General features: G+C 51.0%; 8 protein-coding genes across 8 annotated transcripts; 4 read left to right on the top strand and 4 right to left on the bottom strand.

Moving 5' to 3' along the window:
* Positions 1–111: 111 nt before the first annotated feature.
* On the top strand, positions 112–1,977 carry N0V89_000884 (uncharacterized protein; the record flags this gene model as incomplete). The annotated part of the gene is made up of 3 exons (XM_056209703.1): positions 112–762; positions 941–1,752; positions 1,806–1,977. 3 exons carry the CDS (start codon positions 112–114, stop codon positions 1,975–1,977), a joined length of 1,635 nt encoding a protein of 544 aa, XP_056076525.1.
* Positions 1,978–3,161: 1,184 nt separating this feature from the next.
* Positions 3,162–4,313, top strand: N0V89_000883 (uncharacterized protein; the record flags this gene model as incomplete). Its single annotated transcript, XM_056209702.1, has 1 exon — positions 3,162–4,313. The coding sequence occupies one exon, from the start codon at positions 3,162–3,164 to the stop codon at positions 4,311–4,313; it is 1,152 nt and encodes a 383-aa protein (XP_056076524.1).
* Positions 4,314–4,524: 211 nt separating this feature from the next.
* Positions 4,525–6,174, bottom strand: N0V89_000882 (uncharacterized protein; the record flags this gene model as incomplete). Its single annotated transcript, XM_056209701.1, has 1 exon — positions 4,525–6,174. The coding sequence occupies one exon, from the start codon at positions 6,172–6,174 to the stop codon at positions 4,525–4,527; it is 1,650 nt and encodes a 549-aa protein (XP_056076523.1).
* An 856-nt stretch (positions 6,175–7,030) lies between these two features.
* Positions 7,031–8,155, bottom strand: N0V89_000881 (uncharacterized protein; the record flags this gene model as incomplete). The annotated part of the gene is made up of 1 exon (XM_056209700.1): positions 7,031–8,155. One exon carries the CDS (start codon positions 8,153–8,155, stop codon positions 7,031–7,033), a length of 1,125 nt encoding a protein of 374 aa, XP_056076522.1.
* Positions 8,156–9,981: 1,826 nt separating this feature from the next.
* Positions 9,982–12,783, bottom strand: N0V89_000880 (uncharacterized protein; the record flags this gene model as incomplete). The annotated part of the gene is made up of 1 exon (XM_056209699.1): positions 9,982–12,783. One exon carries the CDS (start codon positions 12,781–12,783, stop codon positions 9,982–9,984), a length of 2,802 nt encoding a protein of 933 aa, XP_056076521.1.
* Positions 12,784–15,173: 2,390 nt separating this feature from the next.
* Positions 15,174–16,348, top strand: N0V89_000879 (uncharacterized protein; the record flags this gene model as incomplete). Its single annotated transcript, XM_056209698.1, has 7 exons — positions 15,174–15,322; positions 15,384–15,469; positions 15,520–15,603; positions 15,657–15,722; positions 15,773–15,838; positions 15,890–15,955; positions 16,008–16,348. The coding sequence occupies 7 exons, from the start codon at positions 15,174–15,176 to the stop codon at positions 16,346–16,348; spliced, it is 858 nt and encodes a 285-aa protein (XP_056076520.1).
* Positions 16,349–18,295: 1,947 nt separating this feature from the next.
* N0V89_000878 (uncharacterized protein) lies at positions 18,296–19,697 on the top strand (the record flags this gene model as incomplete). Its single annotated transcript, XM_056209697.1, has 3 exons — positions 18,296–18,627; positions 18,676–19,333; positions 19,377–19,697. The coding sequence occupies 3 exons, from the start codon at positions 18,296–18,298 to the stop codon at positions 19,695–19,697; spliced, it is 1,311 nt and encodes a 436-aa protein (XP_056076519.1).
* Positions 19,698–20,068: 371 nt separating this feature from the next.
* N0V89_000877 (uncharacterized protein) lies at positions 20,069–20,988 on the bottom strand (the record flags this gene model as incomplete). Its single annotated transcript, XM_056209696.1, has 3 exons — positions 20,069–20,447; positions 20,628–20,871; positions 20,928–20,988. The coding sequence occupies 3 exons, from the start codon at positions 20,986–20,988 to the stop codon at positions 20,069–20,071; spliced, it is 684 nt and encodes a 227-aa protein (XP_056076518.1).
* Between the last annotated feature and the right edge of the window lie 815 nt (positions 20,989–21,803).

Below are 21,803 nucleotides of genomic sequence, written 5' to 3'. Positions count from 1 at the left end.
TTTAGATGGTACATGATGGGCAAAACCTTCGTTGGTTGACCTCCAGCTTCAGGTCTATTCCGACAAAGTCGATTGACGCGTTCTTGACGCGTGGAAGCGTCGCCTGCCACCATGGAGCATCAGTCAGGCACCTTTGTTGTCGACCATCTCACCCTGTTCAACATATCCGCCGCTGGTCTCACGTATTTCGCCATCACCATCGCTCTCAACTCTCTACGCGCGCCCAAGTATCCGGAACCATTGCCTTGGGTGGGACATGGCAAATCCTGGTCAGCCGCCCTGAAGAACTCCTTAGATGGCTTCTCCAAAAGCCGCGACTGGCTACAAGATGGCTATCGGAAATACCACAAACAGGGCCGGGCATTTGTAATGCCATCAATGCTAGGGGTTCCTACAGAGGTCTCGATTCCGCGGTCGCAGATGCAATGGATGCTAGACCAACCCGACCATGTGCTTAGCACAGGTGCGGCGCACTACGACGTTCTGAATGGCGACTATGCTTTCGTATCACCAGCTATCCTGAAGGACCCGTATCACGAGCATGTTATACATAAGAACCTCGCGCGTAATCTGAACGCTATCATACCAGACCTCGTTGATGAGGTCAACATCGACGTCGAAGAAGTGTGTGGTGCTGATACCGAACAGTTCAAAAAGGTCCATCTAATGGACGAATTACTTCTAGGTATAATCCCGAAAATCACCAATCGTATGCTGGTAGGGAAGTCGGTATGCAGGAATCCGGACTACCTCAAGAACATGGCAAGTCTCTTAGGTACAAAGTGGATGTGTCTTCCAGCAAAGGCGGAGAAAAACTCTCTTGTTTGTGTATCTAGGACACAAGAAAAGAGTCTTTTATTCGCTTAGCTGAGACATGAGCGAAGGTACCATCCTCACTTCTTGGAGACATACACTGACTTTGTACCTTCGGGTTTGGCAGATGGGCTTCACCATGGATGTTGTTATGAGTTTTATACTCTTCCCACTGTTCCCGCGCACTCTGCACGCACTCATTGGTCCTCTCTTCAGCTTACGTCCCAAATACCACTATTGGCAGACACGCAAGTATACGTTGCCCATCATAAAGAAGAGACTGGAAGATTTCCGCAAGAAAGAGGCGGGTGATCCAGCATATGCGGATTGGAAAGCGCCGAACGATTTCATTACCTGGACTATTCGCACAGCCACAAGTGAGGGAAGGAATGACGAGTTGAAACCAGATCGTATTGCGATGCGCGTCTGCCCTTTGAATTTTGCGAGCATTCACACGACAGCCATAACCGCGCATAGTGCACTGATCGACGTCCTGAGCGCGGAACCAAGCGTTGCGGAAGCATTGCGTGAAGAAGCTACTCGGATCTATAACGAGGACGGGAAGCAGTGGACAAAGAACGGTTTGGCACGAATGTACAAGCTCGATTCGGCAATCCGCGAGTCTCAACGGCATTCTACCATGGCTATGAGCCTCATAGGCAAAAAGGTTGTTGCAAAAGAAGGCATAACAAGTCCAGAGGGTATTCACTATCCGTATGGGTGTCTATTATCGTACGCTTGGTTACCAGTCGCTCACGACGAAGAATTCTATGCGAAGGAGGATGCGTACGACGCTTTTCGGTTTTCAAGGGATCGAGAACGATTTGACTCAATGACAGAGAACGAGAAAGCTAGTGTCGACATGTTGAAGCTGAGGCAAAGCGGTATGGTTACTACTGGTCACGCACATCAAGCCTTTGGACACGGCCGACACGCTTGGTAAGCCTTGAGTGCACCCAACTATCTGATTTTTTGACTGATCATCATCTTAGTCCTGGACGCTTCTTTGTTGCGCACGAGCTCAAGATCATGTTTGCACATTTATTTATGCACTACGAATTAAGGCCAATTGCGGAAAGACCGGTCCGGAAATGGGTGGGGAGGACTTCTATACCTCCGAAAGTCGACATCGAAATCCGAAGACGCAAAGTGGAGTCTTGTTAGTTTGGGCAGCCTTAAAGTGTGTGTTGAATACGGATGTTGCGGGTACAGTCTACGCTTTGAAGCCACTGTTCTACTACATTTAGTAGAGATGTTTCAAGCTGCACATCATTACGCACCTTTTTAGATCCCTTAAGTTTTGTCCACGGCAGAACGTCGATCCGGCTTAACCCAATGCCGAAAGCGTGGTGAATGATCCTCTCCAAATCTACTGTTTCCTCCGTCAATGTCGCTACACACCCGACTAGGCTCAAACAGATCCAATGAGTATCTCAACTTTCCAGCTGAGCAATGAAGACCTCGCACTAACGTACGGTAGCCTTCATTGGTCCATTTACCTCACCCATTGTTGTGGCATCCATTACAGAAAGCTTTCTTAGCTGGCGATGGAGACAGGTATGCCTTGCCGATAGAAACTATTAGAGGTGGTGTCACCGGCTACCCATCAATGCAATATATTATCGGCATCACAGGTGCCCTTGCTACGATTTTAGTCGTAGGTTTCTTGACAGCTTCAGTGCTGAGCACGGCAAGGGACTGGACCCCCCGCCGAGCGACCTGTGAACAACGTGCACCCAAGGTCGAGATCCCTTGTAGTTCCTAGTATACAGGCACGCGAAGATGTCACGCCGTATATCCGTACGGCACTTATGACCACTTTCATAACCCCGGACTCGCGTAGCAAAGTTGCCGTTCGCTCGCCCGATCCTGGTTTGATCTACCCCGTAAGCTGACATAAGCTTGAGGTCGGCAGCCTGCACGTCGAACTCTAAACTCGCCAGATCAACTGTCGATCTCATCTCAAAATCAGCAAATATTGGACTTACCTTGATGACAGGCAATTTGCGTTATTCACTCGTCCTACTGTATTCGGCTAAACTGCACCTTACAGCGCCCTCGGCCAACGACCATCATTAAGAGGGAGAACTGGAAGAGGCAAGATTTACGGCCGTCCTGACGTCGATCATAGCATGACGAAGGGACTATAAGGAAGAACAGGGAACGTTAACATGCTCCCCCGAGGCAAACCCTGAGTTGATATTAGCCCATAAAAAGTTGCGGTGTCTCAGACAGGTATGTCCTTCCCAGGTGCGAATTCAATTATAATTGCATCAATCGCTGAAGCGCCCGGATTCGAAGCCTAGACATCTTATTGCGCTCTCCAACCGCTTTCGAACGCTCTTGTAATGGCTACCAACACGGAAGCAACTGTGGAGACCGCTGTCGCGACAGACAACGTCCCCTCGCCAGCGAAACTCGCCGCGCTTCCAGACGACATTCCGCCCCAATTAGAACTACCCATGCTCCCCGCAGACGTAAGCGCAGAATGGCTCTCTAAAGTTCTCGAGCGCAAGGTCAAGACCGTTGCACTCGATCGGACCATCCCTGGTACGGCCACTAAGGTGTTCGTCACGGTCACCTACGAAGACGACAAGCCTCCCAAAGAAGCCCCAACCCGATTATGTGTCAAGGGCGGCTTTGACCCGAATTTGCTCAAGATGATGCCATGGATCGTTATGATCTACCAACGCGAATGCGACTTCTACAACCACATTGCACTCACACTGGACAACATGGAGCTCCCGAAGTGTTGGTGGGCAGGACACAATTCCACTCAGGGTATCGTGGCCATGGACGACTTGTCTGCACAGGGCTGTGACTATGGCAATCCAGTCGAGGCGTGGCCTGTATCTCGCGTTATCGCTGGGGCGGAGCAGCTCGCTGCTTTGCACGCAAAGACATGGCACGTGCAGGCATCGGACTACCCGTGGTTGACTTCGGACTACGACCAGGTCATCCTTACCTTGATGAACACGTACGACGCAGTGGTGAAGGGTCCCGACAGGCCAAAAATACACGACCATCTTAAAGACCAGGGGCGCGTCACAAGTGTACTGAAGAGGCATTACGCTTCGCGCAACCCTAGGTTCCGATGTCTGCTACACGGCGACTCGCACTCAGGCAACACGTACCTTGTGAACGATGCACCGCGCTTCCTTGACTGGCAGATGATACACATTGGAAGCGCTTTCCACGATTTGTCCTACTTCGTCGGAGCAGCTCTGACGATCGAAGACCGGAGAGCGAAGGAGTGGGACATCGTCGAGCATTATCTTCGCACATTGGAGAAATTCGGTGTCGAGCCGCTGTCCGTAGCAGATGAGGAAGTAGCGATCGAGTACAAAAAGTCCTTTCTAGCTGGTATCGGCTGGATCATGTGCCCATATGAGATGCAGGCAAAAGAGTGTGTGCATCCTATGGCGCTGAGGTACGCCGCTGCACTTGATGATCACAAGGTATTGGACTTGGTGGAGGCTTTGCCAGAAGAGCCGCTGTAGCCGATGCGGCTAGATGGGTGCTATATGAACATGACGTCGTGCGAAAGACACAGATGGATTCAAAACTTACGATCATTGACACTCATACTTTTGCTGCTCGGACCAGGCGTTTCAATGTCTAGTGCATCAGGTCCACCTGGGTAAGAAAACGACGACGAGAAGGCCTTATGAAGGCCACATTGTGGGTCTTGCAAAAGACTCCGATCGGCCTCTAATCTTGCACAGCGGCAGTTCCATCGTACAACGACGAGTACTTGTTGAAAAACTCTTTCTTGAGAACGATTGCCGCGCTCTGCACGTGCTCATCCTGTTCCGGCCAGCCTTCTGAAAGGAGCAGACGTACTGCGATAGCATTGAAGTCATCCAGAGAATACAATGCCTCTGTATGATGATTTTGGGAATAGTGGCACTTCTCATTCTTCTGATCCAGATGGCGGCAACGATGATACTGGGAATGGAATGCGTCATCGCCTTTGTCTTTGTGTTTGTTCGTGACGAAGAAGGAAGTGGCGGAGTCGCTATCGACTAGATCGACATCCATCCTGGCTTCGTGGGAAGTTAGCAAGTCTTGAAGTGCTTGAGTCCAGAACTGGAGCGCGGGGTCGTCGATCGTAAGGCGATCATACAACAGCTGCATCTCGACGAGACCAACTTCGTATGTGTCATTTGCTTGCAACTGCGCTCGCCAGTGCTCTAGAACGAGATTCCTCACATGGCAGTCTCGAAGTTGCGAGGCAAGCTCATAGAGGTCGAGTGTTGCCTCGAAATTCCAAACAACACGCTTACAGGACGAGCCAGCCATAGCAGGGTGATACTCCCGAAACCTCAAAGCAAAATCAAACTGCGGGAGCTTCCACAAACGCACCGGAGAAAGGCACTGAATGTAGCGCTGCAGTGTAAGACGCGAGACGCCTGTCAACCAAATCTCTCGAACGTTCGTATGCATGCAAAGCTCGAGGTATGCTCGAGAAGTCCTCAAGTGCTCCGTAGGAACCGAAGCCGCTCCCATGAGACGGTGAAAGCTATCAGCAAGCCTTATACTTACCCACGGCTTGTGTTTGTCCTCACCTATCCCCCAACTGTCCTCCACGTATCGACGCATATCGTTGGCCTCCACGCTCCGTCTATGCTCTACAAGAACGTGAGTCGGAACGGGATTTTGTTGCTTTCCGGCTTCCTCTGTGTGCTCCAGGATGTGTTCCAGGTTGCTCTCATCCCCTACGCCTTCATGAGCGTCAAACTTGTTGAGGTCGCTCGCGGCGAAGTCATCGACACTTACTTCCTCAAAAATATCCGGCTTCTTCTCTTTGGATCTATGCTGCTTTGCTTTCCTCTGCCTCGGTGCGTAGGTGATGGTCCGTGGATGCTCATGGAAAGCATTGTATACCTTTTGTTTGTCATTTCTATATCGTTTCATGGCGGCTTCAGCGCCTACCTCCTTATCAAACTGTGCGCAGTATGCGTCCCTAAGCTGTGCATTCGTGAGCGGACCAGTCGTGGTAGACCAGCCTGGCGGACCCGAATGGTCCTGTTTGAAGTTTTCCTTAGCGAACACGATGAAAACCAATTCTGTCCATCGCTTGGCTTTGTCATCTGGCTCTCCATCATACAAAGCTAACAATCTAGCCAACTCCTCTCTTGGTCGCATCGTGCTGTTTACCACGCCCAATCGAAGAGTCTCTTCCGCAATCCTCGGCTGATCTACACCTTCCATTGGGTCAACTTCTGAGACATATTCGTCCTTCTGCGCCCCTCCGAACCCGTAGACTTTTGGCTGAGTGTCTTCCAGAGACCTTCGACCCTTCTTCGGCGTCTTGTTGGAGGACAAGTCTGAAACCGAGGCTTTACGTTTAAGAGACATTTTATTATTTTCTGACCAGAGAGGTCAAGTGAAGGATTGTCATCGAAACAAGCAGCGGCTGCATGTAAGTGTTTTATGGAGGTCGCCGAATGCCCCTTCGTAAGTTTACAATACGATAGCTCTTACATAGTACATGGACAATGCAATGACTACACTGGGCTCTTACACGTCACTGAAGCGATTCCAACAGGGCCAGACAGCTTTGTAGATTGACAATGTGAAAGGGCATTAAGGCTAAATGGTCTGAGATTTGATACACACACCCGGTGACGTAGGAACCCAGCTCAAGGGATCTCATACGGGGTCACAAATAGCATGTTTGAGGACATATCGGTGCTATCCAAAAGTTCCTCGGCCACCTTTCCATGGTTCTAATCACACTTGTTAAGTTTTCAGCGATTTAATATAATATATTCCTCCTGTTATTAGTTGATTTATATTATATCTCTTACTATAGTCGTAGTAAAAGGTAAAATAGGGTACTAAGCTGTTAGGATAAGCAAGGAATAGGCCAATAATACGGTACGTATATGTTATTCATTCATAGAACTTCGAATAAACCCCTAGAAGTGTGACTAAGAGCCATAGAAAGGTGGCCGAGGAACTTTGATATAGCACAATAACAAAAATGTAATAAGATTTAGAAGACAAAAGTGCGGTCGCATATAGAATTTCAGAAAAAGACAAATCAGGTTTGATAGGAGCACATCAGATTGGTCACGACGTTCGGACTAGGTGGGCGGTTGGCCAACAATTAGAGTCCCTAGTAACTTGTAGAACGGCTGTCCATGTGCGGCCTCAGGCTATCGGATTTGCTTTGAACAGGCACAACAGATAAACCGCTTCAGAATGCTACTCACCGCAGTACGCTAAACTTCAGGCGGATCAACTTGAGAATATCCGGCCGACGCGAAAGTGCCCACAGAAATTGAACCATGTCTTGGCCAATGTTGTCTAAGCACTTTTGCATTTGTTGTGCAGATTGCGCAAGATCACTCAACTGCTCGGAATGCTCAGTCTGGGGCAAACCTTCAGCCGCAAACAGAGCCCGCAGTGTAAGGAATGCCTCACACTCTCCAGAGGCCGCTTGCAGACGAGCTAAGAGCATCTCACGGAAATCCGATGAGTATGTGACATTTTGCTCCACAGCATTAAGCAACTGCCTAAAAATACCCTGATAAATATTGAGGATGTCGTTCGCATGGTTGTAGAATCTTCGTAAAGGTTGTATCTCGGAGAAGGTGGCACTCTGTTGCTGTTCGGCCGCACGAGCTCGTGCCTTAGCAGCGTTGAGATCATCAGTAGTTTCAGTGACAACAGCGTCCAGCGACGACATCACTTCATGATATTGCCCTTCGACAGCGCAATTCTCCTCTTGGAGTTCTTCAGACGTTGCCTTCAACTCTTTGAGCTGCTTCTCCAAGGCCATGACCTTCTCTTCTTTGTCTACAACTACCCCAAGGTCTTTGTCTCGAAGCTTGTCGTAGATGTCTTTCATCTTTCGCATCTCCTCTGCAATGATAGATTTGGACCGTCGAAGATCGCTGTTCTCGGCTTTCAACCGCTCGAATTTGTTGTCCATTTCTTCGGCAGCAACCTGCTGTTGGAGAGCCTCTTGCCATTTCTCTTGGTATCTAGTGGCCCTTTCCTCAGCCTCATTCATGAGGCCACGATAGAAGTCAGCAGACTTCTTCGCTAGACCGAGTTCAACCTGCAATTGGTTTGCATCTTCGGGAATATCGATGTTTTGAAGCGCCTGTTGAGCTTGCTTCAGCTGTGTCTCCAGGTCCAGATTCTTTTCTTCCATGCCCTTGGCTTCTTCTTCAGGCGCGAAGCAAATATTCTCGGTCTTCAATGATACTAGGAAATGGTCCAGCACTTCCGATGGTAGCGTGTCGCATACATTCAAGCCTTGCTCTTTCGCTTCAGCGAAGATGGCAGCCATGCGCTTTTGAAGGCCTTGGCGTGTATCTGTAATCATAGCTGTTATCTTGACGTTGCCACAAGGATTTTTGGTGGCTATCTTTGCACCAAAGATTGTTGAATGTGTTCTCGAGGGTTCAGAAGCAGAGCTTTGGTGTGGAAGATATAAAGACCTGTATCATCAACGACAACATTGTTCACCACGCACTTCCTTCATGGAACAATGTCTCAAATCGCAAACGTTACACAATGCTTCTAAGAGCTCGCACAGCGCTTCAGGGGGTTCGCATAGCCCAGATTCTCGTACAGCGCTGAGTACGACGGAAGTTCACTGCAATGCTGTTCATGGAGTATGAATCGTAGTCGTGAATCGCGGGCCAATCGCTCAAACTTCTCAGCGGCACAAACACCGTGATACACTCGCTGGATGCTCCAAGCAACTATGAGGTCGCGATAGGCTCGCCCTCCCAAAGGATTAAGAAGTCTATTCCTTGATGACCCATGAACATGGTTGCCGAGCAATGCTCCTACTAACCCACGAAACTCTCAATGTCCGTGCCTGCGAAAAAAGCTTTAGCATTGCGATGATGGTCTAGTATCATCTAAGGGCTCATGGAATTCACTGTGAAAGTGGTCCGCACCAGCAGTACATCTTCCCGCATTCAGTAGTCGTTACCTAGCCTCACATGCCCATGCCACCACCTCGCTTCCCTGCAGCGGCGCTCAGTCAAGAACAACATACCCTTCAGAGTAGCATCGATCACTGCGGCGAAAGCGGATTCCACCTATCAGCCATGCGTTCTTCCGCCAAAATTCCCCGTAATATGTTCAGCCGTCCTTACAGCGCCTCTAACATCGCTTAAACGCCACAACAGCGCCTGTCTCCGTCTCGGATCCGTACGAGAGGCTCTGCGCTCGCTTACTTTCTTTATCTTCGCGTCGTAGAAAAGGAGCGATTAGCTTCGTGATCTAACACGTGTAGCGAGATTAGACGATCCATCGCGTGGATCAGTACAAGGGGCGGAATGACGTTCGAGCAGGCTGAAGCGAGGATGTCCTGCGCATGTGATATCACGAGTCACAATTTACCGCATGAGCGACTCATTGGGCTATCAAACGTGAAGGTACAGTAACTTGGCGGATCCGCTTCGCGGGCAGGCCAATTAGCCAGATAGGTCTAGCTCTCCACATGACTTATCTCTTTCACCCTCGTTTCTCACTGAAAAAAAGGCCGTAAAGAAGGTAAAAAAGAGAGATTCTAAGGCCCTTATCCTACTCTAATCCTAAATTAACTCTAACCTTACTCTAACCCTATACACCCTAACCCTACTACCCTAATCTTAATGTAGATACGCTAGACCTGTCTAGCTAATTGGCCTGCCCGCGAAGCGGATCCTAACTTGGCGTTGTGCTTGCTGCTGTTTTGAGCGTGAATATGTCAACTAAAACGAATTTGTCCGGGACGAGACGGACCCATGCATTGTACATAATTAGGACGTTTATACATCTGTGCATGTAAAGCGTTGAGAGCATGACATAGGAAATCATCGAGGGATATCGAGCTAAAACAGAAAGCCTCCAACGCCAGACCAACGTAGACCCCCCCCCCCCCCCCCGTAGCAGACATTAGTATCACACCATTCTTAGCAACTCGCGCGGCATTAAACTACTTTGACTTCTTCTCTTCCTTTGACCCTGGCAATGGGCCACTAGACTCACTTCCAAAGTCATCGTGGTCCGTAACTTTACCCTGGTAATCTTTTGCTACCGCATCGGTGATCCATCGCCAACTGCTCAATGACAAACTCCGGCGGCTACTCTATGATCAGCATATGTTCGTTGATGCTTCCGAGAAGGAGATGTTTGGGCGGGCGTACGATGTACCTACTGCTTCTGCCTCGTCTGCGCATTAGGGAACAGCAACGCCATCCCTTCCTCCCAGCCTCGCTCTGAGACAAGATCGACGACAGGACGGCCGGCGTCGTCGATTGCTTGGAGGTCCACGGAGCCGCCCTTCTCGATGAGCAGCCGCAGGATATCGGCATCGCCGTTCTCAACGGCCTGCAGGATGGCGTTCCATCCGCGGTGCATTCTGTTGATGTCGGCGCCACGCGTAAGTAGCATTTGCAGGATCTCAGTGTCGCCAGGCAGCAGCCTGCGCAGGGCCTTGACCAGAGGTAGGTGCTCTCCCGGTGCGTTCGGGTCAGCGTTGGCTTCATCGAGCAGATAACGCACGATGTGCTTGTGGCGTTCGCGGATGGCCGTTGTGAGTGGTGAGAACACGCCGCAGTTCTTATCCTCTACACTGAGACCCGCTGCGAGGAGCATCTTGATGCTTTCCAGCTGGTTGGCGACGACAGCCATCTCGATGACTCCACGGAAGGCGCGGGGATTAGGCGTAGCAGCGAGGAGCTTCTTGAGGATTGCGGGCTGCTTAACAGCCATGCATAGAGGCCAGTCTGCGCCGCGGATGGCGGAATCAGCACCGTTGGCGAGGAGTATATCCACCATCTCGAGGCGTTCCTCACGGATAGCTGTGGTAAGGGGCGTGTTTCCTTCGGGGCTGCGATCATTAGGAGATACGCCTTGGTCAAGTAGCCACATCAGGGCATCCTTATTGTTATGTGCGACAGCAGTTTCGATGATACCCTTCGGACTGCGGAGATCAACGCCCGCAGCGAGGAGCTGAGGCAGGAAGTGTACTCGGTCATGTGTTATGCATTTGAAGGCTGGATATTCGGCTGCATTGAGGTTCGGATCGGCACCATGTTCGAGAAGGTAGGTGACGATGTCCGCGCTATTATCCCGAATCGCTGAGCAAAGAGGTGTGTAGATGTTGTCTTTCCTAACATTGGGAGAGACGCCTGCTTGGATGAGAATCTGGATAGACTCCATCTTCTTCAGACTTGAAGCCAGCTCCATAATTCCAGGCGTTTTCTTCCAGTCAGCACCACGAGAGAGCATGAGCTGAAGAGCTTTTGGCTTATAGGTGCTAGGCCAGAGAGGGTGCTTGGGTGCAGGCAGGTTGGGGTTGGCACCGTTGTCAAGCAGCACTGTCATCAGGTCCACTCGGTTGGCCTGGATAGCCTGGAACAGCGCGGTAGCGCCTTCGCCATTCTTTGCGTTGGCATCGGCACCGTTTTTCAATAACAGCTCGACCAGCCTTGGCGACACTGTCTTGTTCATGCACTGAACAAGCGTCGTGCTGCCGCTCTCCATGATGAACCCTGCGTCTCCGCCGTGCGTAAGCATAAGCTGGACTAGGTCATTGCGGTTGTCGCAAGCAGCCAAGCAGAACGGTGACTCGGAATTAGGACCTGCTGAAAGATTTGGGTCGGCACCGGCTTTCAAGAGTAGCTTCGCTCCTTCGAAGAATGAGAGCTCGACTGCCGCAAGAAGGGGCGTCACATCGTCCTTGTCCGGTCCGTCGGCATTTGCGCCATACCTCAAAAGTAAAGCGAGGCTGTCAACGTCACGGTTCTGCACTGCTGTCCGTAGCATAGTGGCTTCTAGCCGTGGGTCTGCTCTGGCGCCACCGTCAAGCATTTGTTCGAGGACTCGGTGCCTCTTTTGGTACACAGCGTCAGCGAGAGCGCCCTTGCCACCTGACTGCATAGAGCCCGCTTGTTGCCGGGGGGCCCACTGCGATCCCAATGGGCCGTCTAGTTGCCTCGAGTGCGCTTGGTCAACTGAGTAACGCTCTTGAATCGAGAGGTTGTGTAGATCCTCATCGATATAAGCGCGTGATCTAGCGGAATCGTCTGATGAATGTTGCCCATAGCCTGGTTGCCCATGGTACTGGCCATTGTGCTGATACATTGTATCACGAACGGAACGGGTCGTGCTGCTCGATCGTACGCTAGGAGCACGCCAGTGATTGTGGAGATCAACGATGCCGGGCGAAATGCCGGAGTCTTCTCTCTTCTCATCCCTGCGGAAGTCGTGGTTCGATGGTCGGTCTCGGAGCGGCGTGTGAGGGCGTTGTTGCTGTTGTTGTTGGTCAAAATTAGACGGGACACTGTCTAATCCCCCGAGCGGTGCTCGTTGCATAGACGAATGGTCCGGTGATCTGTGGTCTATCGAAACAGCCTGCATGGAGGGTTGCTTTGAAGGTACATCGGGCGGTGATGAGGTAGGCGGTGGTTGCATAGGCAGAAGAACGTTACTCTTGCCTGGGTTCAAGCGCTCGAGAGCTGCGATCAGCCCAGTATACCCAATTCCCATTTGTGAATCGGCTTTAGCATCTCCAAGCGACCATCGAAACATGGCGGAGCTCATCTTCAACTGATCACGACTCTTCATCAGCGTGTTCCGAATCTTGTCGACGTCGGTGTCAGCGAACATCATGCGGAATGCTCTCCCAAAGCCGCCCTTCTTGCTCTCGTTGTCCAGGAACTTGAGCATCATTTGGTTGACTACGATGAACTCATCGTTGATTCTGCGGAACTGTTTGTCGAGTTCTTGGGTAACCTCAGCGGGGATTGCATTACGCTTGTGGGATGATTCTGTCAAGCCAGCTTCAATCGACCAGATGAGGCGGCTCAGGTCGAGAAACTCGTTCGCAAGGATTTGAATGCCATGGACTGGGTTCTTGGCCGAGGAGAGGTACTCCAGCATGCGTATAGAGATGCTATTGCCCTGGGCAGTGACCTTGTTGCATAGCTCGAGGGTCTTTGATGGAGCCATGGTTGGGGGATCTTGCTTCCGCAAGTCAGATAAGTGAACAAACAGACACAAGAGAGTGTCGAGTGGGTTTGGGACTTTGATTCTTTTTGAAGGCACAACCTCCGCGTGCCATTGTTTCGCGCTCACGCAACCTTGCACCCTACTAAGTTCCGGCCTTCACCTCCGAGATCAGACTAGCTGCAGTCATCACGGGCTATGGAATTAGTGGACGAATAGACAGGAGGATAGCGCACTTGCGAGCACGATCCTTGTACATAAGGTTTGCTCAGCCGCTGCCCCGTTCAGCGCTAGCGGTCCGTGCATTCGTACCTGTCGACGCAAGAGAGTCGCTTCCAGGTGCATGGTTCTTGTGACAGCGCCGGTTGCACCAGAGATCCCTGGGGAACGGGAATTACCTGTTGGTGGACGAGCAACCCCAGGCCGTAATGCAAATCGCGCTGTCTCATCACGGGAGCTCGCTAGCAAGACCCGGTATCCTAGGAATACCTGTTCTATCCATGTTACCCTCGTGGACGTGCAGATGATGTTTGTGCAAGCGAGCTGGTCCACTGGGGGCTGATGTCAACATGTACATGGCTACTATACTTCTGCAGACGAAAAGGCGAACACGAAGGCTCCGGGTCTGCGCGGTCTAGCTCACGGAGCAACGCCTGGAGTCGTTCGATGGCGCGCGTTTGGTGAAGTCTCGGAGCAATGGTTCCTCGAACTTTCAGGGCCAGGTGCAACTAGTCGTCGACACGATAGATGCGCAGTCAGAAGCATTGACGCGGCGTTACTAGCTCCCTCAGCCCAAGACCGCATTCGGCAGGCATCTTGTCGGTAGCGAGCAAACCTAGAGTGGATGGCAATAGTAGTAGCAAGACCTGCAAGACCCAGAGGTTCGCCGACGGGGCCAACCAACGCGTCTCTGGGGCCTACGCACGACGTCCTTGTGCTAGATGTGCCGTGCAAAAGGCGAACTTCTCCAGCAGGTATATCGCGGACCGAAACAATCAAGGGTGGTTTGAGTTCGGAGACAGGCGAACCAGGCTGAGACCCACCTGTGAGGCGTATCGCGAGTGCGGCGGCGAGGCAAGCCAATTTCCGCAAGCTTTGGTGGACGCTGGACAGACATGTGGCTCAAGAAGTGTGTGGGGAATTGCGTAAGCCGCCCAGGCGCGTGAGCCCTACCGCGAAGATATTCTGGAACGGGTCGTGTATGCAGAGCATGCAACGAATGCACGCCGTTGGACAGTCGTTGCAGTAGTGCCGCGAACTCGATCTTCTCCACGTGGGATTGTGGCGGACTGACGGTGCGTGTTCGAGTGCAGCGTCGCAACGGAAGTACCGAGCCCACGCCAGCGGGCGAGTCACGTAGGCGTTTGGAGACGGGCGCTGGTCTGCTGCCAAGGCGGCGAAGGCGGTCCAGGCCCGGCGCAAAGTCCGGGCTGTGAGTAGCGCTCTAGGAGAGAAAACGCGATGCGCAGAAACCTTATTCGGAAGACTACACGGTTGGGGAAGATGGGAGGATAAAAGGCTGCAGGAGTCGTGATGCAAAGATGCCCCGAGAGGCAAACCCGATAGATCCGCGCTAACGATGCATCCGTCTAGTGCCATCTCGAAATCCAAATGTTCCTCCAGGGCCTCCTCTCTCCACCGTCTTCAGGGGCCGCACCATGCCGGAGCATTGGGCCAGACAGAGCGGTCGAGGAAGACGTCCTTCTTATTGCCATGGGTCTGCTTGGCACAGCTTCAACATATCCTCGGCAACCCCTGAATAGCTTTTCCGAGACGCGACGGGCTTCACATGACCGCCTATCCGCGCCACAACACTATGTTGGCACTGCCAAAGCTGTGTCGTTCCTCCCGTGGCTAGCTTGGCTACAACATTTCTGACAACTCCTGTTGGGCCAAGAAGTCGTTGGGTCCGAACATTCGTCTCAAGAATGTTCATCTTTTGGCACACTCGCGTCGTTTCATTGGTCGATTATTCCGTCATCGTGCCTATCGACCAATGCCCTTTTCTTTGCTGCAGAGTCTGTCCCACGTTTCGCAAAGCCATCGGCTGACGCCTCAGTCATCTCTAGGCACTGCAGAAACCATGCACCAAGAACTCCATCAAACACTCCCAGTTCACCAGATGGCCTACAGTACGACGTCAGCTCTTGGAAAACCCACATGTCCTGGGCCTAAGCTTCCTTGCTTGGGTATATATCGACCATCTGTCTCTGCCTGATGCTCACCATCGACATATTCAGCTTCTTATTTCTCAATCTGCTGATCTTACATTCGCTGCGCAGCGCGTTAGTTTTTAATTTCCTCAGAGCAGAGCTCGATACCTTCTTTTAGCTTCAACTTTTTACGTCCACTTCAAGACTTTTTAGGCACTTCCTATTCTCGTCAGTAGCATCATGAAGGCTGCATACTCACTTCTCACGCTCCTTTCCGTGTCCCTCGTGACCGCTGGGCCGCTACCAACCAATCGTAATGATGAACTCGTAAAACCCATGGAGGCTGCTGTCGCAGAAAATGCTACTTCTGCTCCTCCTGCAGCGGTTCCGTATGTCCTACCATCATCCACCTCAATTATTCTTGAATTAATGTTTTGCTCCTCCCTGTAGGCATCCCTCTGCTGCGCCAGCACCCGCACCCGAGGCGGCCAACGCTACCGATCCTGAAGCCCAGAAAGCTGCCGAGGATAAAGCGGGTTCGTCATTTGTTTCGCATTGTGTGTACCGCTTCACTGACGAGGTCTAGCTGCGGAGCATAAGGCGAAGGCAGATGCTATGGAAGCTATGCACGTTGCTGAGGCCGAGGCTAAAGACAAGGCGGATCAAGAAGGTAGATGATTCTAACATCACCGAACAGGCGGAGCGTAGCTGACCACGTTGAAGCTGCCGCAGCAATGGAGGCAAAGCATGCTGCTGAAGCGGAGGCCAAGGAGAAGGCGCATCAGGAAGGTTCGTTCTGCTCTTCCTGATCACTTCACCAAATTGCTAACTTTCCGAAGCTGCTGCGAAGATGGAGGCTATGCATGTCGCTGAGGCAGAGGCCAAGGATAAGGCTGCACAAGAAGGTATCAATTAACTATTGGTCAGCTCCAAAAACATCGCTGACGTCGATACAGCTGCTGCCAAGATGGAAGAGATGCATATCGCAGAAGCTCAGGCTAAAGATACAGCAGCACAAGAAGGTAAAATCACTTCCACTCCCGACTCTACACATGTCGCTGACCGTTCTGTCAGCTGCCTCAAAAGCCGAAGAGGAACACAAAGCAAAGGTCGAAGCCGAAGCCGAAGCCGCCGCGGAAGCGGCTGCGAAGGGCAACGCGACTGTTCTCCAGGAACCCGCTGCGCAGAATACAAGTGCAGCGGAGGCCACGGGCGCTGCTGGAAATGCTACTGCCGTTGTCGAAGCCACAAACGCTGCCGAGCACGCCTTGCCAGTCGAGACTCCGGCTGTAGTTGCCGAGCATCCAGCTGCTCCCCCTGCCCCTGAAGATGAGAACAAGGACGAAGCTGAGCGCCCGTCAGTCGATGAAGGTGTTGCAAAGATGATCAGTCACATCACGGCTCGAGATGGTTGAATCGCGCCAACCGTTACCCTGGAAGCATGAAGATTCGAGGAGGGGAAGGAGATCGTTGAGCAGGCTCAACCGCCGTGGCCTTGAATGACGATGACAGTCTTAGACAGACAGAACGATGAATTTAGACAACATAGTGTTAATGCTAAAAGAAGATATTTTGCCACCTTCGCGGAAAGTTACTACATACATGCATTTGATTCATCGTACTTTGACCTCTGGAAACTGTTCTTTAGGTCCCTTTAGTATCTTTTCCTCGATCCCGAGATTCCATGTATACCGGGAATATGCCGCCAGATACCTGGCCAGTATTTTCCCCACCCTCTATTCTGGTACAGGTCCAATCAGTCGCTGCGCTGTTTCGCTCAAAACATGACGTATGCCAGCTATATCAACGAGGATATTAAGATCCCAATACGAGCAATTTTTGGTGTTCATAAAGTCGAATTCTTTCTTGTAATTGAGATACGGGCTGTCACTTAACGCTTACCAGAGATGTATCCAGGAAGATTATTCTTCGTTTGCATCGCTGGCCTAGAGCATAAGTGCTTGTGGTTGCATCGCTGCCCCAGGAGTTAGTAAAGATCCGTGCTTGGTAAAAGTCTACAAACTCAGGTATTCAGGATGTCACCGCAGCAGTAGGTTTCTTTTTTGAGCACCAGAGCATGGCGGATATGGGGCATCTTATCATTTTAACACTGTTTCACTGGAGAAACTGCGGATCCGCAATGGGAAAAAGAACAACAAGTCTATAGAGAATACAGAAGAGAAGTAAGTGGTTGGAGTCAGAGCGTACGAACCTGTACTGGTGTTGAACAGGTTCCGCGTGGTAGACTTCGAGCCCATCCGGCGACTGTCCGAATTCTGTTAACGCCGAACAATGTGCCTTCGCGTAGCAAGATGGCAAAAGCGCTCGCTGAATTGCGTCCAATAACCTCCTTCCCTTGTCTGTATTCATTGGTTGATTTGCAGTGATGTACAATACGAAGAACGCGAGAGATTCAGGTAAGCGAGATACGAGAGAAACGCGATTAGCGCGCTTCTAACCCTCGGTGTGGTAAGCAGATCGTATACATCCTTGACTATGAAGGGTACTGTGCGCTACACACTGAGATTTCATGCCAGTCGTTAGACACAGATTATGCTTGGGTAACATTGACGTGGTCTGGGAATGTTCAATTGGTAATAGAGAGTGCAGTGCTGCAATTATGGTGTCTACCATAGCTTTACTTGGGTCGAAACATTCGGTATAAAGAAAGCCTGATTTGGGATAGAGCATTGTCGTAAATTTGCTAAGCGTAGATTCACCGTTTACAAAGGTTTCGATGTAAAAAGCTTCTCTTTCTGGGGGGCAATGGTCCGTGGCTATGAGATATCTCACAAGCCAGCGCAGTTATATCTACAACACAACGAACAAAGCTCAATACTGGTGTGCAACTACATATAAAGCTGGGGTGTTGTCGCCTTTCGCTCCTTGATCGATATATAGAAATCTATGATTACTGCTGCGTCAGGGCCGCCACCGCCCATATCATCGTGGGATTTGGTCGTCGGGACTGTTGAGGCCTCTTAGATCTTGTCGTAACGTTACGCACAACAGTAGACATAATCGCACCGATCGTTGAATATGCCGACACCTTTTGCCCATCAATCTAGTGGCTTATTCGTTACCCTAGAACAGTAAGTCTTTTTCGGTCTTAGCCGGAAAGTCGCGTCACTTTAGCTCCGAGACCGAACAGTACCGAAAGTAGTACACGTCATGCGGTTTAAGCACCTCAACCTGCAATCACCTCGAGAAGGCAGCAATGACACAGCTCTGGAGTTAATGCAGTATATAATGGCTCCGCACCTGCAATGGAACGTTGAGCAAGCCTTGGTTGACTGCGACGCGCCTATTTAACAATCTTCTGCATCCCAATTCTACATCTCAAGCATCACTTTCTCTTCACCATGGGCACATTACACGACCGTGGTATGCCTCCACTCAAGATCCTCATCTCTGGGGGTGGTATTGCAGGTCCTTGCCTCGCCTGGTGGTTGAACAAAGCAAAGGTCGACGCACAAATAACCATTATTGAACGCGCACCCGAACCTAGAGCGTCGGGCCAAGCAGTCGACATCCGAGGTGCTGCAGTCGATGTTATGAAAGCTATGGGTCTTGAACAGGCGATTCGAGACAAGAACACGACCGAAGTGGGGTTCGAGTTTGTGTACGCAGACGGCGTGTCCAAAGCCAGAATGGGAGCCACTGGAGACGACAAGAACCAGAGCTTCACAAGCGAGTATGTAGCTTAGGAATAGTCTTCGGCCAGGTTGTTAACCTACTATAGGTACGAGATCTTAAGGGCCGACTTAGCGAACATCTTCTACGATGCGACGAAGGATATGAAGAGCATTGAATATGTTTTCGACGAGACTATCAAAGACCTAGTGCAAGACACCCAAACAGATAAGGTACATGTTACTTTCACCAATCATCTCCCGCAAGCATACTACGATCTTGTCGTTGGTGCGGACGGCCAGGTCTCGCGCACACGCCGTCTAGCTTTCGGCCACGGACCGCAAAAGGACGATTATCTTCGTCGACTAGGCGAGTACATGGCCTTCTTCACGATCCCGCGCGTTGAGAGCGACTCGCAGTGGGCGCAGTGGTATGTCACAACACGAGGCCGACTTGTGTGCACACGGCCTTCACCATACAACGACACGCGCGTTTTTTTCGGAGTAGTTGACTGGGACCTCAAGCGCTTCGGTAAGATTGAGGATGCGGTGAAGAAGCGGGATGAGATAAGGGAAAAGGAGTGGCTAGGCAAGGAATTTGAAGGAGCGGGGTGGGAAAGTAAAAGAGTCTTGGAAGGTATGAAGACGGCGCAGGATTTCTACATGCAAGAGATAGTGCAAGTAAAAATGGGTGAGGAAGGTTTTGCGAAGGGCAGGGTTGCGCTGCTAGGTGATGCTGGATATTGTCCTTCACCACTTTCTGGAATGGTAGGTTCTCCCCCCCCCCAAATTGATGAGGCTGACTCCGCAGGGAACCGCTCTCGCCATTGTAGGCTCCTACGTACTTGCTGGTGAGATAGCAAGCTCGCCCTCAGACATACCTGCGGCTCTGCAACGGTACGTTACAACATTGCGGCCGTTCTCGGACCAGTGCCAGAGACTGATCCCGGGAATGCCTCAAGTCGGCTTTCCCCAAAGTGCTTGGGGCTTGAAGATTTTGGGCATGTTCGTAACTGTCATCACATCTCCTATATGGCAGCGCATCGGACCTTGGGTGAAGTGCGTATTGCCGAAAGACTTTAAACGGGACAAGTGGCAGCTTCCAAAGCAATACGCCGGAATGAGTGTGTAGTCGCAGGTCAAGACCTTAAAAAACCTTGTGTTGCCTTGTTTGTATCGCTTTAGTTAGTCTTCTCCGCATCTGTGAATGATCATCTTCACCACAATCCTGATCAACTAATTAATCCGAAAATAAACATGATCTACTCATTGCAATAGTTGCACATCACTCAAATGTTCTCCAGTAACGTTTGCATTGTTTCTGTATTATGTCCGTTATTGTCCATCAACCGAATCATCGTAACCCGAGAGCATGGTCTCTATGAGCGGGTCAGACTCTTCAATATTTCAATATAAACCTTGCTATTCAAGCTAAATTTTCTGATCAATGACGTTCAGATCTATCAGTGTTGGGGGCAATACTCCCATTGAACACTGGTGTACCTAGTTCGCAGCAGTCCATAATGCCGGGCCGGGAATCGTGTAAGAACTAGGGCTATTGTACAGGTTGAAGAGAATTCCGGGGTCAGTTCTCTTATATAAAGAGGTACCAACCACGCCGCTCGTTGGTGCAACTGTACCGCTGCCAGTGACCTTGAGGTTCAAGCACTGAGGGTAGATTTGAGCACCATTGTCGCTTCCCGCACCGTGAAGCGCGATGATCTCGTGGCGAGAAACATAGTTGCCTGCTTTGAGATTCTTGGGAATGACCGTCGAGGCGGTAAAGCTGTTCTTGATAAGGTTGTCTGTCGCCCATGTTCCGGAACCGCCGGGAGTAATGAGACCGGCTTGGGAGATCTTGGACCACTTCAGGGACGAGGGGCTGAGGGAAGTGCATTCGCCTGTTTGGGGATGTCAGCACTGCTAATTGTAGCACTCTGGAAAATGAGGTTACCATTGCACGGAGCGATGTAAGTGATGACGGGACCCTTATGGCTGTCAGGCCAGGTGCTAAATGTTATTAGCGTATGCCGTAGAGTCGGTAGTGGTAGCAATATCATACTTCCAGACGAAATCAACAGTGTCTCCAGCTTTGACAGTGGCGTATGCCTGACCTGCCTGAGCGCTCTTGTGGCAGTTGATGTCGGCGGTAGTGAACGACTCGGGCGAGACGAAACCGTTATCTTGGTTTAGGGCATCCCACCCAGCCGTAACAGGGCGCGGCTGACCATTCTGGTCGTAGTAATACCAGACAGGGTCAGAGCCTTTAGTCGCGACGCCCTGGTCGGTAACTTGGGTAACGAAGCCTGATGCTCGATCAGTGCAACTGTATCGGGCAAGCAAAAGCTCGGGTCACGCGTACCGTGTGCGGAAGCAGTCTCGAAAAAAGCCGCTGAAGCGATAAGAAGAGCGATCGTATACATATTTGGCCCTTATGAGAGTGTGTGATGCAGAAGAAGGAAGCGATATTCTCCTAGCTCTTTATAGTACAGTGTTCATGGTTTCGCATACCTGGAATCTATCTAGTCGCATCACTACAATTCCCGGAACGCTGACTCCGGGAGTTTGAGCGAGGACGAAAGTGCCTATGCACCACGAGGTATTCCATCCTTTATTCTTCGCGCGAATCAGCGTCCCCTCGAAGCCCAGTGCAAAGCGGCAGTGAAGCCTGGCTCCCATGGGGCAGCTCGCGTACTACACCGTGCAACGCTTGATCCCAGTAATGATGGCGTGGAGGACTGTTAGTATTTCCGCGCATATTGCAGAGCCGCACTTGCGTTGGTGGAAGTTTCGTATAGTTGTTGTGAATCGCGGGGTGCAGGTGCTTGTACCGGCAAAACCGGGCGGTCGGTTAATTGTAATCTGGACAACCAAGTGTGCAGGCAACGAGGCATCTAGGCGTGCCCAGCTTGTACAAGTGGTGATTCTAGCGATGCTTCGGTCTAGTAAGAGGGAAGGCGAGAAGCCTGAAAAGCCTGTCGATAATGTGACAAGTTTGAACTGTAAGGCATGATCGATCAAAGTACCATAGATAGGATTTCATCGTAATTCGGTATTGGAGACGGGTTCCGGGCCGCGTTATTGGTAAGTATAGTCTAGTGCCCGCATGAGGCGAGGGGTCACTGGGCATGGAGTCGGGCAATGCTTGGAATGTACACCCGAGGAAGACCGTCCACCTCCCTATTTGACCTCGTATAGGCGAGCACCACTCCACTGCACGCATCTGCTCGCAAAATAA

The sequence above is a fragment of the Didymosphaeria variabile genome (assembly GCF_027946475.1).
Source record: "Didymosphaeria variabile strain IMI 356815 chromosome Unknown scaffold_1, whole genome shotgun sequence".
NCBI lineage: Eukaryota > Fungi > Ascomycota > Dothideomycetes > Pleosporales > Didymosphaeriaceae > Didymosphaeria > Didymosphaeria variabile.
The sequence above is the reverse complement of the archived record's forward strand: the minus strand, read 5'-3'. Positions and strand labels throughout refer to the sequence as shown.